The following is a 14,766-nucleotide window of genomic DNA, read 5'->3' as shown; positions in this document are numbered from 1 at the left end:
CTCTCAAGATGGGCTTGTCCAATGAGAAAGGCTGAAATTCCAAGCGGGAGGTTGGAAATACTTGGGAGTTTTATGACCCTTTGTGTCAGAGCATGGTAATTTGCATATGGAACTCCACAGGATGGGCTTATCCAATGAGAAAGGCTGAGTCCTGATGCTCTTTGGGGCTCCAGTAGGTTGGCTGAAGTTAGGTGATGAGAAAGAACTATTTTGAGTCGGAGGATCTTGATGAATGGAAAGACTAGGCAGAGGCCTGGCGCAGACTTAAGGGTTGCAGAAGAGTTTCTAGCTCACATCCTTATCTTCTTTCCATCCTTATTCACTGGGCACGCCCGCAACGGCTCAGGCTCTCCACACGGGCAGCAATCAGAAGATTTAGCAGAAGACTTAGCAGAAGATCCTGGGCAGAACTGTGCGTGAGCCTTTTAAAGTCTGAGAAGATTCACGCCTCTCAGGATGGGCTTGTCCAATGAGAAAGGCTGAAATTCCAAGCGGGAGGTTGGAAATACTTGGGAGTTTTATGACCCTTTGTGTGAGAGCATGGTAATTTGCATATGGAACTCGATGTTGATGCAAAATTACTAAAGATTCTTAGAACACTAATATATTGCCTATGTACCAACATTTAATATACACTCTTGTTTAGATCATCAGAAGTCAAATTCAAAGAGACCAAACATGGTATCGGTGGGGTAACATAATTAACTAGTGATCTATCATAACACACACACACAAAACAGTATACAATTCAAAAGACAATATACAAGAACAGTAATATTATACACAATGTCCTGAGGAGATTTGTGTTCATTCACAGGAAGGTTTTTCTATGAATTAATTAGAGAAGGGTCCATTTTTATGGGCATTGTGTGTCTTTCCTAAGGGTAAATGAATTGTTATACACTCATTCACTTATTTATCTAACACTCATACTCAGTCTACACCTCAAATTTGCACGTAATATACCTGTACATACAAAACTGTCTATTGTAATATACCTGCACATACAATTGTCAATTTATATATTTTTATTCCTTATTTACTTGTTCTATTTTTTATTTTGTATTTATTTTTATTTTTTATTATCTGTGTTTTTTTTGTTCTGTCACTGTCATTCTGTTACACTGTGGAAGCTTCTGTCACGAAAACAAATTCCTCGTATGTGTAAACATACCTGGCAATAAAGCTCATTCTGATTCTGATTCTGATTCTGATAATCTGTCGTTTAGATCTAAAGATATTCGTCATCGAATTCTAACACATAAAACCCCAAATGCGCACATGGTGTAACTTTCTCTTGGATTTTTATGCTTGTCATTTCATAAAACATGCTCCGATCGTGGAAAATGGCATATCATTATTTACAGCAGATTCTCACGATTGAAATGAGTCCAAAATCAAAACAATCCATTGCGTCTTTCGTGTGTAAATAATACCTAAACCCATGAATTGAATAAATAAGTTAGAGAGCTCTATTGAACACTTGGCGAGCAGAATGTAAAACCTAGAATGTTTCTGTTTATTTTATCTTTTATATAAAGATCTACTGTATATATATATTTTTTTTTTAATAATTAGGTATAATTTTAAAGCTTAGAAATTCAGCTTTTGAATGCATCCAACCATTATGATCAACTCCTAACCAGTGCTGCCTAGTTCCTCTAAACCGGAGTGTACCGCCAGCGGGCACCCCCTAGCGAAGAATAAAAATTAATAATCATATTTTTCAAACTCTCTGCCTTGATCAACACAAAATAGGTGTCATTTGAAAGCTTGGAGTCTGACCTTTACGATGCACGTGGCCCCTTTGATTAACTCCTAAGTAGTGCTGAGTTATTTGCAGATAAATAGAAAAAAATGTTTTCATAATTTATGAAAAATGTTTTTTGTGCCATGTACTCTAATATGTCAGAAACATCATACAGCTCAGATAATCATGTGTCATATGTCATTTGAAAGGTCTTATAGAGTAGAATAAAACAAGTATAATTGTTTGGGAAAAATGGATGCCGAGTTCTCAGTCCCAAAGACCAAATGGACCATGCAGACTTTCACCAACGACAGTCTGGGCAAGCTACACTTCAAGACTGCAGCTCGGGTGGGGAGACTACTAGAGCAGCGAAAATTTACATTTCTATTTAATTTATGTTTATCACAGTACTACAGCCTTTATGAAATGAATATTACGTTATCACAAATTGTTAAATATATGAACTTTTGTTGAATAAATGCTTTGAAATGAGAATTTTTAAACTTCGATTGTGGGCGATGACCACTTAGCGCCACTCTCACCTGAGACAGGCAGCAGAGAGGCAGCACATCTGTCAGCACAGACGCTGTTTGCCCATCATCCTGCATGCAGTGATGATGTTTATATTCATATTGTCTTCAGAAAGATATGGAAATGTTATTCACTAACGTTTCACATGGTTCATGCTTTACTCACATGCCATAATTAATATCATGACACAATCATGCCTGACTCGCATGGTCCTTTATTAAAGCAACAATGAACTTACATTTTAATCAAATAAAAAGGTACTCATCTTTCTTATTCATTTAAATAATGTTTTCTTCAGTTAAAATAAATAAACAGCTCACAGTTGATCAATTAAATGTCCATTTTCGCAGATAAAATCAAGTTATGCACGCTGTACGGAACACCATTAAGCCTCGTACACACCGGGACGATTATCGTGCGCGCTTATCGCCGACGTTTTTCGACGCGTCTTTTGTGTTCATACCCAAGCGATTTTCGCTGGCGATGAGCCGAGTGAACGTGCAAATTCACTCCCTGACATTAGATGGCACTTAATGAAAAACAGAAATACCCCGGTACACATCGATTCTTATTTGATCTGCAATTCCTCTCCATAACAACTCCCTGTTATCGAGATTTTTGTAGTCGCCATCGCATTTGTCATAAAGCCCTTTGTGTTCAGACACCAATGAGACCAGCAGCTCTACATTCATCTTGCCTCGATGCATCTTCTTGGTCTACTTACTTCCTCTTCGTCGTTAGGTATCAATGTGTGCTCGGCAAGACCGTTTTGTGCTTGAGCGCCACCAAGTCGTGTTTTACTGTAATTTCAGCAGCTCCAGGCACGTTAACAAAAGCGCCAATCTCATTGGTCGGGCAGTTTTTAACGCGGCGCGTCAAACCAAAAAAACGACCCCGAGGTGGTTTTTAAAATATTACGCTTTTACGCCTCGCGTAAAAAGTCGGCGATTATCGTGCGCGTCGGAGATTATTTTTCGTACACTGGCGGAGGAGGTACTTTTCCCCACTTTTCTCAAAAACTATTGGGTCCTAAAGACATCAATCAAAATGTGGATTGTATAATGGGTATTCACCCAGAGAATGATCACACAAACATGCTTGTCTGTCTTTCAATAACGGAGGCGTGGTCGCTGGCGTGCGGCGAATAGCGAAAAGTGTACGGAACATGGTTAGTCTATGTTAATCTCATAAGCTGATCAGTTAAAAAATACTTAATGTACGCACACAAATACGGTTAAAACGCTAAGCACTATAACGACATGACATTCACAAAGGAGTCTGGAGTGATACACGTATTTAGGTAGATTTTGAGGCGCATTACCTTGAAAAATGAAAGTAATCCACAGCGTCCTCAGCAGCTCAGATGTTGGGAGAAAATGAAGACTCTTATGTTCAGTCTAACATCCAAACACAGAGCATCGGGATTGCTTGTGAGAGTGTTGACATTACAGCTGCTAGATCGCGGAGAAAATGGAGGACAGCGTAACCGCTGAGGGCAGAAACTATAGCAATGCAGGGCTGTCAATCAACCCCCGTAGCCCGGCCCTCCGAAATGTGACGTCACACTGCGGTGAGAATCAAAACGGCAGGCCTAGTGAGACTGACCCACTCCAAAATGAGGAGTGGGTGGATTTTTATATTGTAGGGTGGTTGTGCTCACACACTGCCAACATACATTTATGTCCAAACACCATGTAAAATTGGATTTTGCATAATAGGTGCCCTTTAACTTAGTGACTGTGTTCATGCAACTGTCCCCACTGTGTCACGTTTAGGTTGTAAGAAGCACAGAAAGATGAAGATCAGGGGCCCGTTCTTCATACATCGCTAACTCAGTTAGCTGGACTTGATTGTTGACGATTTGGCATGATCTTGGATTATTTGGTTCTTCGAAGCTCATCCTGGACTGTAATCCGCCATCCATTTCCATTGGAAAAGCTGCTGAATCCTTGTGTGGCCGAGTATTTACGAGAGGGGTAATCCAGGATGCACAGGCAAGAATCAGAACATGAGAAAACAGGCAAGGCAAGACTCTGACTAGACTATGGAAAACTCAAACAGGATCTGAGTGGGTGTTATATAGTGTGTGTGATTGGTTTCAGGTGAACGTGTTATTACTGAAATGGCTGCTGGGAAATGTAGTGCGGGGTGACATGTGAAAGTCTGTGTAGTGAGAGAGTCATTAAAATGGCGGATTCGTGACACTTACACACATGCTGTACAGTTAATCTGAGTCGTGCATTAATTTGAGTGGTGACAGCAATTATGGGAGTGGCTTGATGGAGCGCAGGAGATGCAGATAACTTGATCTTGACCTTTAACTTTAATTAATGCTGTCACATAACAAATCTTCTTCAAACATAAAATTCAATTAATTGCTAATTACAACATTGAAATAAAAATGTAAAGCCTGTACAAATACTAGTAATTATGATTATAAATAATTGGGAATCATGTAAAAATAATAAAATAAATAAAATAAAAACAGTGCACATTTCATTTATCTATTATAACATTTATGTAGTTTTGTTCACTTGGCTGTTTCCTTATAAAGGTCCAGAAATTTGTCAAGTTTCGTCTGGTGTCTTTTTTTAATTATGGTGTCATTACGTTGCTGTCTTGCCACCAGCCAAATCGCTGCATTGCTGATCGTGCATTGCTGATAGTGGTTTCGAGTATCGATATACATCTGCACTTTATGGGGAACACGAGAACTCGCAGTAATCTTAGACAACTTAATCCAGATATTTTAATCAAATCCACAAATTCGTTTGAAGAACCAAAATTAGCCAGAGATCAGTTATCACGATTAGCAGATCTGGCATCTTTCAAATAATCTCAGATGTATTAAGCGAGGTATGAAGAACAGGCCCCAGGTTCAAAAATCCATATCCAAAAATGCAACAATCCAACAAGCAGGCAAGCAAACAACTTAACATTAACGGGACCAGACCACTGAAGAGTGCACAAGGAGGAACTTAAATACACAATGGTGATGAACTAAATGATGAGTTAGTGTCCATGGTAACAGATGAGTGGCGGAAAACTAAAACACAGGAAACATGTGACTGAAGATAAACAAACTAAAAGCCCATGAAAATGGATCTAACAGAACATAACTGTGACACACTGGACTAGCGTGACAATGTTGAGGAACTCACCTATGCATTCACTTAATGCCAGCTCAACAATTAATCAAAGTGTTTATAATGTTGATTGCATATAAACAATTGTTTTTATTTTGCCTGTTAATAAATAAATGTTCTTTTTTTTTGAGAATTGTTTTGTGTCATAATTGTTTTACTGTTTAGGTCTTATTTTACAGAATTCTGCTGGATTTCCTGATATGGAAGATAAGAATGTTGACAGATTCTGGACCTGGTTATCAGTTATCTTAAACAAAAGTGAGAAGCACACACAAACACACAAAAATCCCACCCACTCTAGTTAAACACTAAGTTTGTAAATTATAAACCAGTCGAGTCTTTATTCCTCATTTCCTCTCAACCATCAGCATATAAGAAGAGAAACAAAAGTACTTCAGCTCTGAAAATAAGCATCTTCTTCCTCATAATTCAAGCCGTCGCAATGGTAAGTTTGAGTAAACTTTCTTTTCTGTTCTGTTTTTAAACTCTCTTGTCCCTCATATTATATGCATGAATTTAATTCAAGTTTTGTGCTGAAATTAATGATGTGTTCATTTTAGGCTTCACTGAAGTGTCTCATCGTCCTCTGCATGCTTCATCTGTGTGTTCGAAACATTCAGGGACAGGTGAACCCTGCTGCCCTTGCTAAAATGATCCGATATTTTGATGACAAGTAAGTTGGTTTGTACAGTTTTTAGACAAATGAATCAATAATTCAGCTTTAAATTAGTAAAATGCATGTAAATTTACATGCAGCTTGAATGTAAAAAATGCATAAGGAACAAGGTAAATACAATGTTTCTTGAGAATTGTTATAACCTTATACTATTTTATGTCTTCCAGTGTCCAGCCAAAGACCAAGATAGGAACTGATGCTCAGTATGCAATAGCAATCAGTGTCCCACAGGATCTGTGTACAAATGAACAATCTCATATTGAGAATGTGTTCAGCAGGGAAGAGGCACAATACGTAAAAGATTTTATCACTGAAGGAAAAACATGTGTACGCTGCTCAGCATCACAAAATGTCACTGCTACGAGGCCAAATGTAGTCACAGATGAACATTCTGAGCATATTCTGCTCTTTCCTCCAGGTAATTCTCCCTTAGACACACTTCTAAAAAATACAGATCAAAACAACTGTGTAGTTTTCTATTCTTACAACTCACCTTGTGTGAAAAAGTGCATTAAGAGTGCTGACAATATTTTTCCGGGCCTTGAAAACTGGGAAAATGTTCGAAAAGGGGGAATGAATGTTTTTGTCTTTGGAAAGCTCTGGAAGGATGCCAAGAAGGAAATTGCCAATGATTTCCTAATGATTAATAAGCTAGTGCGTCTTTATCGGTGTATGAGTACAAATGTAATGGAATGTCAGAATTGTGTGAATGGAAACACTGCAAATCCTTTCTGTCTGCCTGAAAACAAATCAATACTTTTGTATTTCCAAGAAATGCTTTTGTCAATGATCGAATTGTATCTTTCATAAACCTCTTTGAACACATTGGGCTATGAAATTTGAATTATATTAACCAAACACACACCTGTTTGAATTATTATTCTTGAACACCTGTTCTGTAAATAATAAAAAAAATATATAATTATACATGTGTCCTTTGTCGATTGCCATAATATGTATTACAAATTTGTGTGCAGACATATTCTGCTCATGGATATCTTGACTTTTTGTGTAGTGCTTCTAACTCTTAACAAAACAGTTTGTTCCTGATCATTTTAATGTGTTATTCCTTAAAAACAATCGTGTTAATCTCCAGCAAAGGTTGTTCGACCAAAGCCTATATTTTGCACAGTAGGCAAAATATAGACCAAATAAAGTGTCTAGCATTCATGTAATCATTACACACTTTTAGTAAAAGACTCTTCAGACCAAACGATCAGTGTCTCTACATGTTTTTTAATCATAAAGATTCTTTATTGGCATTGATGGTTCTGTGTAGATCCATCACATTTTTCTATTCCACAAAAGGGTCTTTCTAGCGAAAAAAAAAAAAAGTTTCTTAAGGTTATTAAAATGTTCTTTACACTAAGAAAAAAATTGGTTCTTTTAAGAACTGTGTCAGTGTCACATTTTACATTTAGTTATTGAGTATGAGCACACATGGTTTATCTCTAGACGTTTACAGTGAATAATGTCTTATATTTCAGTCTCATGACAGGTAACACAGCCAATCACTGCAGTCATTATGTAAGTTTATGTGGCTCTAGCGTGGTTCCTTTCTGTCAAGTCAAGTCAAGTCAAGTCACCTTTATTTATATAGCGCTTTTAACAATACAGATTGTGTCAAAGCAACTGAACAGCATTAATTAGGAAAATAGTGTGTCAATAATGCAAAATGACAATAGTAAACACAAATTTTTCAGTTAAAGACAGTTCATCATTAAATTCAGTGATGTCAACATCCAGCTCAGAGATGGGTCTGTAATTTGCCAGTTCACTAGGATCTAGTTGTGGTTTCTTAATAAGAGGCTTAATAACCGCCAATTTCTGTGTCTTCTATAACAAAATCTAGCAGTTTGGTCAAAAAAATTAAGTCTCAGAGAAATTACAGTCATGTTCTCACAATGATAAACTTGAAGTGAAATCTGTTGCATGTAGTTTTGTTGCTTGATGCACAAGTCTATGTTAATGGAGGATTATTTGTATTCTTTCCCAAACACTCGTTTCTAAAAGCCCTATTTCAGAAGAGACTACAAAGTGTAACGAAGGGAACACAGGAAGCGTGCAGATCCATCTGCAAGGCTTTATTCGCAAGAGACGTGGTCAAAAACAGGCATAGGTCAGACAATGGCAAACAGGTATATTGATGGCAAGGCAAGAGGGATAATCCAGGTACAAGGCAAAGGTCCAGGCAGGGGCGAACAGTATCCAATTGGGCGAGACTAGATGGATAATCCAGGCACTCAGGCAGTGATCAGAACACGGGGAAACAGACAAGGCAAGATGATGAAAACAAGGAAAACAAGACACTAGGCTCGGTAAGGCAGCTAACACTAGGGGAGTGGAAAATGCAGAACAATACACGAGACTAAAACAGAAACCACGGAATGGCTCGGTAAGGCAGCTAACACCAGGGGAGTGAAAAACACTAGACAATACTCGGCCATGAGAGAGAGGAAGTCCATGGCTTATGTAGCATGTCTGATTGGATTCAGCTGTGTGTGTGTGTGTGTGTGTGTGTGATCAGTGCATTCAGCTGTGTGCGTGTAATCAGTGCAATGGTTGATGGGAAATGCAGTCCAGGGTGATGTGTAACAGTCTGTGTGGTGTGAGAGTCAATGTAATGGGAGAATGACCTCTAGTGGCAATCGGCCTGAAGCCCACAGACCGGATTCGTGACACAAAGTGTGATGTAGAGAGCGCCAGTTGAAAGCCAGTCAGATTGTCATGCAGGAGAAGATATTCTTGTTATGATATTTTAGTTATACCACTATAGTTTATCATTGTAATTTGCAAACTATAACTGACATGAACTAAATTATATGCAAATGTCAAAGAGTTTATTGAACATTAATACAGCCTTCCTTGTTAAAGATTACAAGTAGTTTATTTGCATATGGCTGATCCCAGAATAAATATTCTCTCAGTCGGATCGAGTGAACCCAACATATCATCTCTGAGGAGCTCAGAAGTGTCTCCCTTCTCTAACATTCATCATGATAAGCATGGTCATCATGGTTTTTGTCATCTGTTCTTTTGTTAATCAAGTTTGTTGTCTTAATTTAGGTGTCTGTGGCACTGAGGCTGTTCATCTTCTGCCTGTTTCATCTGGATCCAAATGACCAGTTCTTCTAAAGTATATTCTGATCTATCCTAAAGATGCCGGAAATACATCTCCCTTGGACAACATTTTGAACAAATGATAATCAATGTGTGTGTTTTTTTTTTTTTTAATATACTTACAACTCACCTTGCATAACAAAATGCATTAATGATAAAGAGGTGACAGTATTACATATGGCCTTTCAAACTGGTTAAACACACAGGAAATTGGGATTAAAGCAAATGGCAAAGATGAATAATCTAGTGTCTCTCTATCGATGTGTAAAGAATAATAATCAAATGCAACGTTATAAGTGCAGAAATGCTGGCAGTGAGAAAATGAAAATGCATTTCATGTCAATAATCATACTGTTATATGTAATGAATGATTTTCACATCACTGTATGTGTTGCACCTAAATAAAACTTGTTTTGTGAAGGACTATATACAGTATATTTACATATATGAAGGACGATATATTTACATATAATATATTTGCAACTAATATTTTAAAATATGCACACATTAATTTATGCCCATTAGTGTATGTATAATTCTGATGTAACCTTGATGCTGCTAATATGAATCAAAGGTTAAAAAAACAGCTTCAGTGAAATGTGTGCTCTTCAGTGAAACTGAAGGTAAATAAAGAGCTATACACTCTTAAAAATAAAGGTGCTTCAAAAGGTTCACAGCGATGACATAGAAGAACCATTTTTGGTTCCACAAAGAACCATTCAGTTAAAGGTTCTTTAAAGAACCATCTCTTTCTTACCTTTTTATAATCTGAAGAACATTCTTTCGCCACAAAGAACCTTTTGTGAAACAGAAAGGTTCTTCAAATGTTAAAGGTTCTTTATGGAACCATTTAGACAAAAAGGTTCTTCTATGGCATCGTGAAGCACCTTTATTTTTAAGAGTGTAGGGAAATGTTAATCTTTGTGCTTATTCTCAAAGTCACATTCACTGGCCGGTTACATAAACTGCTGCTAGTCTTACAAGTTAGTCAATCTATTTTTTTTTCTTTAAGGCTGGTCATAACTTTTTAAAGTCTGATTGGTCTATTTTGAATCTGAAAAGTAAGACTGATTAACAATTGGTTAACAGCTAGTTGGTCAAAATAGTTGTTTAGACAGTCTTAACTTAGTGACTATATTTATGCAACTGGCCCCACTGGACTAGTGTGAAAATGTTTAGGAACTCACCTATGCATTCACTTAATATCCAGCTCAACAATGAATCAAAGTGTTTCTAATGTTAATTGCATATAAACAATTGTTTTTATTTTGCCTGTTAATAAATCCAAAATTCCATGATGGTATGCATGACTAAATTAATGAATTCACCCATTAAATGGTGAGTTTCCCTCATGTTTTATGAATTTTCCTGAAGATGATATCCATGCATAAAGGCCAATATTTTATTTGTAATTTAGTCATTATTTATTTATTAATCAATACTTTTTTTTATCATACTTTTACATCTGTTTTTTCTTTCTTTTCTTTTTTTTAATATATTGAGCAAAGAATGAAAAAGGACATAGCCGTGAGTATGGCTGCAGTTCAGAAAACTAAGATTTATGCAGTAACATTCATTCCTTGCATATGTGATTAAGATCTGTCCTTTTGTTTTGAAATTCAGTATGCTTAGATGAACTAGTAAAATGCATTTTAAAAATAATCTTGCTTCCTGCTTGAACAAATACATATTTCTGTCTGTTTAGCAAACTTTGTGTGTGTGAATTTCATTTCAAGATGAAAGCACAGTAATGCTCATAAACACGTCCATGTGTCTCATAAGAGGTCAAAGGGGAGAAGACAGGAAGACCTCGCAGGTATCATGTAAAATGTGCAGATGTAAGGGTGTTTGTATTTATAGTGAAAAGAACAATACTTAAAGAACAGCATTTTCAAAAATGCATGCACACACTATGGGGCATGTTAATATTTCTGGCAAGAAAGAAAACAAGCTTATGCAGCTGTGGTAGCATGAGAGAAGATGAACACAGTGGGTGTTTGGTGTTGTGCTTCACATCCTGTGAGGACACCAGTGTGAATGCACAAGCAACCATGGTAAGTAACATCATTAGGCAGTCTAGCTTGATTATTTATTTCTCACATTTTAATAATTTTTTTAACTTGTTTTGGGTGTATTTCTTATTTAATTGTGTCTTCAATTAAATAAATCTAGAAATCCATGGCTCCACTTAAAGGACTCCTCCTGCTTTTTCTTTTGACTCAAAGTGCAGAGCCACATACTGTGGACATTCATACCCTTGGTCGTATTGTAAGCTTCTTTGATCAGAAGTAAGTCTCCCTGATGTTACTGCAAAATATGTACGTTTATGCGTTTAGCGGATGCTTGTGTCCAAAGCGACTTACAAAAGAGGAACAAAAGCATAGCAAAATACGTCAAGGAGGCAACAATAATCGTATCATACAATGCTAGGTTGTTTGCTTGAGTTTAATGTTTTGCATGTTTTACAGCTATCAGACTTTTAGTGTGAACAGGGTCCACAGCAATATGCTGTCGCCATCAATGTACTTAGGACTCAATGTGAAAAGGATTTCCTGCCTACACGCAACAACTTCCTGACTAAAGAGAGACCAAATGTGAAAATGATCCGTCCACTTTATGAAGGTGAAGAGCTCATTGTAGCAGGTGTTAAAAAGTCTGATGGATTCAGCATACATGCTGAGCGTCTTTTACTCACTTCTACCGAAAACCTTCCCATACCACCCATGACGAACCTGTTGAATAAACGAACAGACAGCTGTACTATCTTCTACACGTACAAATCTCCCTGTGTTAAATCCTGCCTTAATGAGTCCAGCCCTTATAACATTCTGTCTGGTCTTGAGAACTGGCGACAGCACAGTTCAGTAAAAGCTTTTGTCTTTAAGGATATGTTTTGGGCTGACAAAACAAAGGAAAATCTTCAAGAGAACTTCAAGAAGATTGTGGCTCATGTTCCTCTCTACCGCTGTGTGAGTGCGAATAAGTGTTATGCTTGTGAAGGTGAAGGAAACACTCCCATAGACACGCACTGTCTGCCTGCAACTATCGCATGAATTAATATGAGTTACAATGAGTTCAAGCTTCAGGCCGTTTTGCTTTTTTACAGTATAACAGGATGCAAAAACAAAAAAGAATGTTAAAGTAATATACTATGTTTAACCAGAGATTCCCAATAAAACAGAAATTCCAACTTAAAAACATTGGACCCGTCAATAGATTTTTTAATCATAATTCATTTCAAAATTTCTTTGTACTTAACACATTAATGCATTCAGCAGCTTTTTAAATGTTTAAGTCAATGTGTGTGGTTAACACTCATAGCAAAATGTAGAAAAATGCATTTCGATGTCAATAAGTAGCCTACTGCTGTCTGCCCTCAAATCTTGTGACAAATAAGCTTCATGTGTCTCATTAAAGACAGAAAAAACTACTGAGGGAGTCTGTTTTCCTTCACATCGTTAGCTGGCCATCCATTCAGGGTGTTCTGTGGCCCGTTGCAAGGGCTGTGCGAAGTGTGTGACTACAGGTGGCAAAACTTTACATCACTGTAGTTTGATATAGGCCTATACAAATCGATACTCACATACTACGGTATTTACCTTGTACACCAATGTATTTAAAAAAAAAACATGCTATGGTCATGCTATGGTACTTTAGCCTACTGTTTTATAATCTTTTAATTGAAATCTGGTTTTGTCTGAATTGCAGCATCATTGACAGGTTCTACGTGCAGATGTGCAAAAAAAAAAAAGACCTTTAACATCTCTGACAAATGAATGGATTTTCAGGTTTGGATTCAGTTTACTGTAGGTTAATATTCTCTTCATCCAGCACCCTTTTTGTTTTTTGTGTTCTAAATTTTCTCGAAGTGAGAAACTGCTCCAAACAATGCATTCCACAAGTGAATTATTCAAAAGAGACTGAATCACGAACCGATTCAAAGCATATGGCTATTTGACTGATTCTTGAAACTATTTCAAAGAGTGATTCATTTATACAGACATCGGGTCAACTTCAACTACAGTTATTGCAGAGTGCCATATTGATTTAAATTCCAAAGAAATGTGCAAAGATGTATTGAGAGACAAAAATGTATTTTAAAAAAATAGTCTCTACATCACAAGCATCTTCACTCTTGCCTCTGAAGAAGACCTGAACCTTCAGCATCAATGGTAAGTAATGTTCATATATGTTTTATACGCTGTTTTTCATTCAATTTGTTAGATATAGTAATTTACTCTTAATCATAAAGGCTCTTTATTGGCATTGATGGTTCCATGTAGATCTTTCTATTCCACAAAAGGCTCTTTACAGCAAAACAAAGGTACTTTAGGTTATTAAAATGTTCTTTACACTAAGAAAAAAGTGTTTTTTAGGAATTGCAGTGTCAAATGTTACATTTATTTATTAAGTATAGTGTGTGCGCATGTTTTATCTCTTTAGAGGATCATTGTGTTTCTGAATGGACTCCTGCTGCTCTTTCTGCTTCATCGCTGGACAGAAAGTGTGGAAGAACAGAAGATGAACCTTACAAATCTTGCCCGAATAATTGACTTCTTTGAGCAGAAGTGAGTATAGCGCATAAACTCAAGGTTTTATAAATAGCATTGAACTATATGATGTAGCACAAAGATGAAGTAAAGAAATAAAATGTCATTAGTAAACTGCGTTTAGTCTGCTGGTAATCACAAAACTCTTCTTATCTTGCTCTATTTGATGTTTTACAGCTATAAAGACACCAAAGAGAGGAGTCGTATGCTGTAGCCATCAATGTACCGAGGAATCAATGTCAAGGCAACTTTGATCCTTTAAATGAGAACTTCCTGACTCAGGAAAATAACAAAAAATAAATTTTACAAGGGTGAAGACCTCATGGCAGCAGGACCTTATCTTTGTGATTGTAAAAAATCAGAAAACTGCACAAGTCAGTCAGTGTCTGCACTGCACAAAAATGACTCATTCTCAACCTTTAAAAAATTCTTACAACATAAAGAAAATGATAGCTGTGTTGTCATCTACACCGTCTACTCTCCCTGTCAAAAGATGTCAGGTGGATATGACATTATACCAATCCTTGAAAACTTGAAAAATCACACTGGAATTAAAGCCTTGGTTTTCAAGAAAGTCTATAAGGTTGATGAAAGTGGCCATGAATGCTCTGATCTCACAAGAAGCTTTACAGAGATTGTGAGTCATGTTCCCTTCTATCGATTTGTGAATAAAACTGTCATGCATATAACAAAGCAATGTCAGCATGCACCAATGATGAACAACCTTGTCAGGCAGTGGCGGTGCTAGCTTCTATGGCACCCTGGGCGAACCACCCCTTCTGCCACCCCTAAATAGAATTAATTTAACATAAATTTAGCTTTTTTTATTTAAAGTATATATTTAAATTATTACAAATGTGTATATATAAATGTATATATTAAATAAATACAAATGTACTGCACAACTGTACAGTAAAAACATTAATAAAGTGAGTGATGTTACGGTTATTTAAAAAAATTACATTATATTACAAAATTACATTTTACTGTGTG

The 14,766-nt window shown here is 36.7% G+C and overlaps 2 protein-coding genes across 2 annotated transcripts; both read left to right on the top strand.

The window, feature by feature from the left end:
- Nucleotides 1-5,811: 5,811 nt before the first annotated feature.
- Nucleotides 5,812-6,921, top strand: LOC107669888 (uncharacterized). Its single transcript, XM_016462319.1, has 3 exons — nucleotides 5,812-5,872; nucleotides 5,988-6,100; nucleotides 6,271-6,921. Exons 1-3 carry the CDS (start codon nucleotides 5,870-5,872, stop codon nucleotides 6,911-6,913), a joined length of 759 nt encoding a protein of 252 aa, XP_016317805.1. The 5' UTR covers nucleotides 5,812-5,869; the 3' UTR covers nucleotides 6,914-6,921.
- Nucleotides 6,922-11,193: 4,272 nt separating this feature from the next.
- LOC107669859 (uncharacterized) lies at nucleotides 11,194-12,382 on the top strand. The gene is made up of 2 exons (XM_016462285.1): nucleotides 11,194-11,277; nucleotides 11,716-12,382. Exons 1-2 carry the CDS (start codon nucleotides 11,194-11,196, stop codon nucleotides 12,274-12,276), a joined length of 645 nt encoding a protein of 214 aa, XP_016317771.1. The 3' UTR covers nucleotides 12,277-12,382.
- The last annotated feature ends 2,384 nt before the right edge of the window (nucleotides 12,383-14,766 follow it).

The sequence above is a fragment of the Sinocyclocheilus anshuiensis genome, unplaced genomic scaffold (assembly GCF_001515605.1).
Source record: "Sinocyclocheilus anshuiensis isolate Anshui unplaced genomic scaffold, SAMN03320099.WGS_v1.1 scaffold272, whole genome shotgun sequence".
Classification (NCBI taxonomy): Eukaryota; Metazoa; Chordata; class Actinopteri; order Cypriniformes; family Cyprinidae; genus Sinocyclocheilus; species Sinocyclocheilus anshuiensis.
Note: the sequence above shows the minus strand (reverse complement) of the source record. Positions and strands in the feature narration are given on the sequence as shown.

Bases quoted from the DNA above. Each gene is read 5' to 3' on its own strand.
- LOC107669859 (XM_016462285.1), top strand. From the start codon at position 11,194: ATGAGAGAAGATGAACACAGTGGGTGTTTGGTGTTGTGCTTCACATCC. The intron at 11,278-11,715 runs GTAAGTAACATC...TAGTGTGAACAG, and splicing joins TGAATGCACAAGCAACCATG to GGTCCACAGCAATATGCTGT.
- LOC107669888 (XM_016462319.1), top strand. The intron at 6,101-6,270 runs GTAAGTTGGTTT...TATGTCTTCCAG, and splicing joins ATCCGATATTTTGATGACAA to TGTCCAGCCAAAGACCAAGA.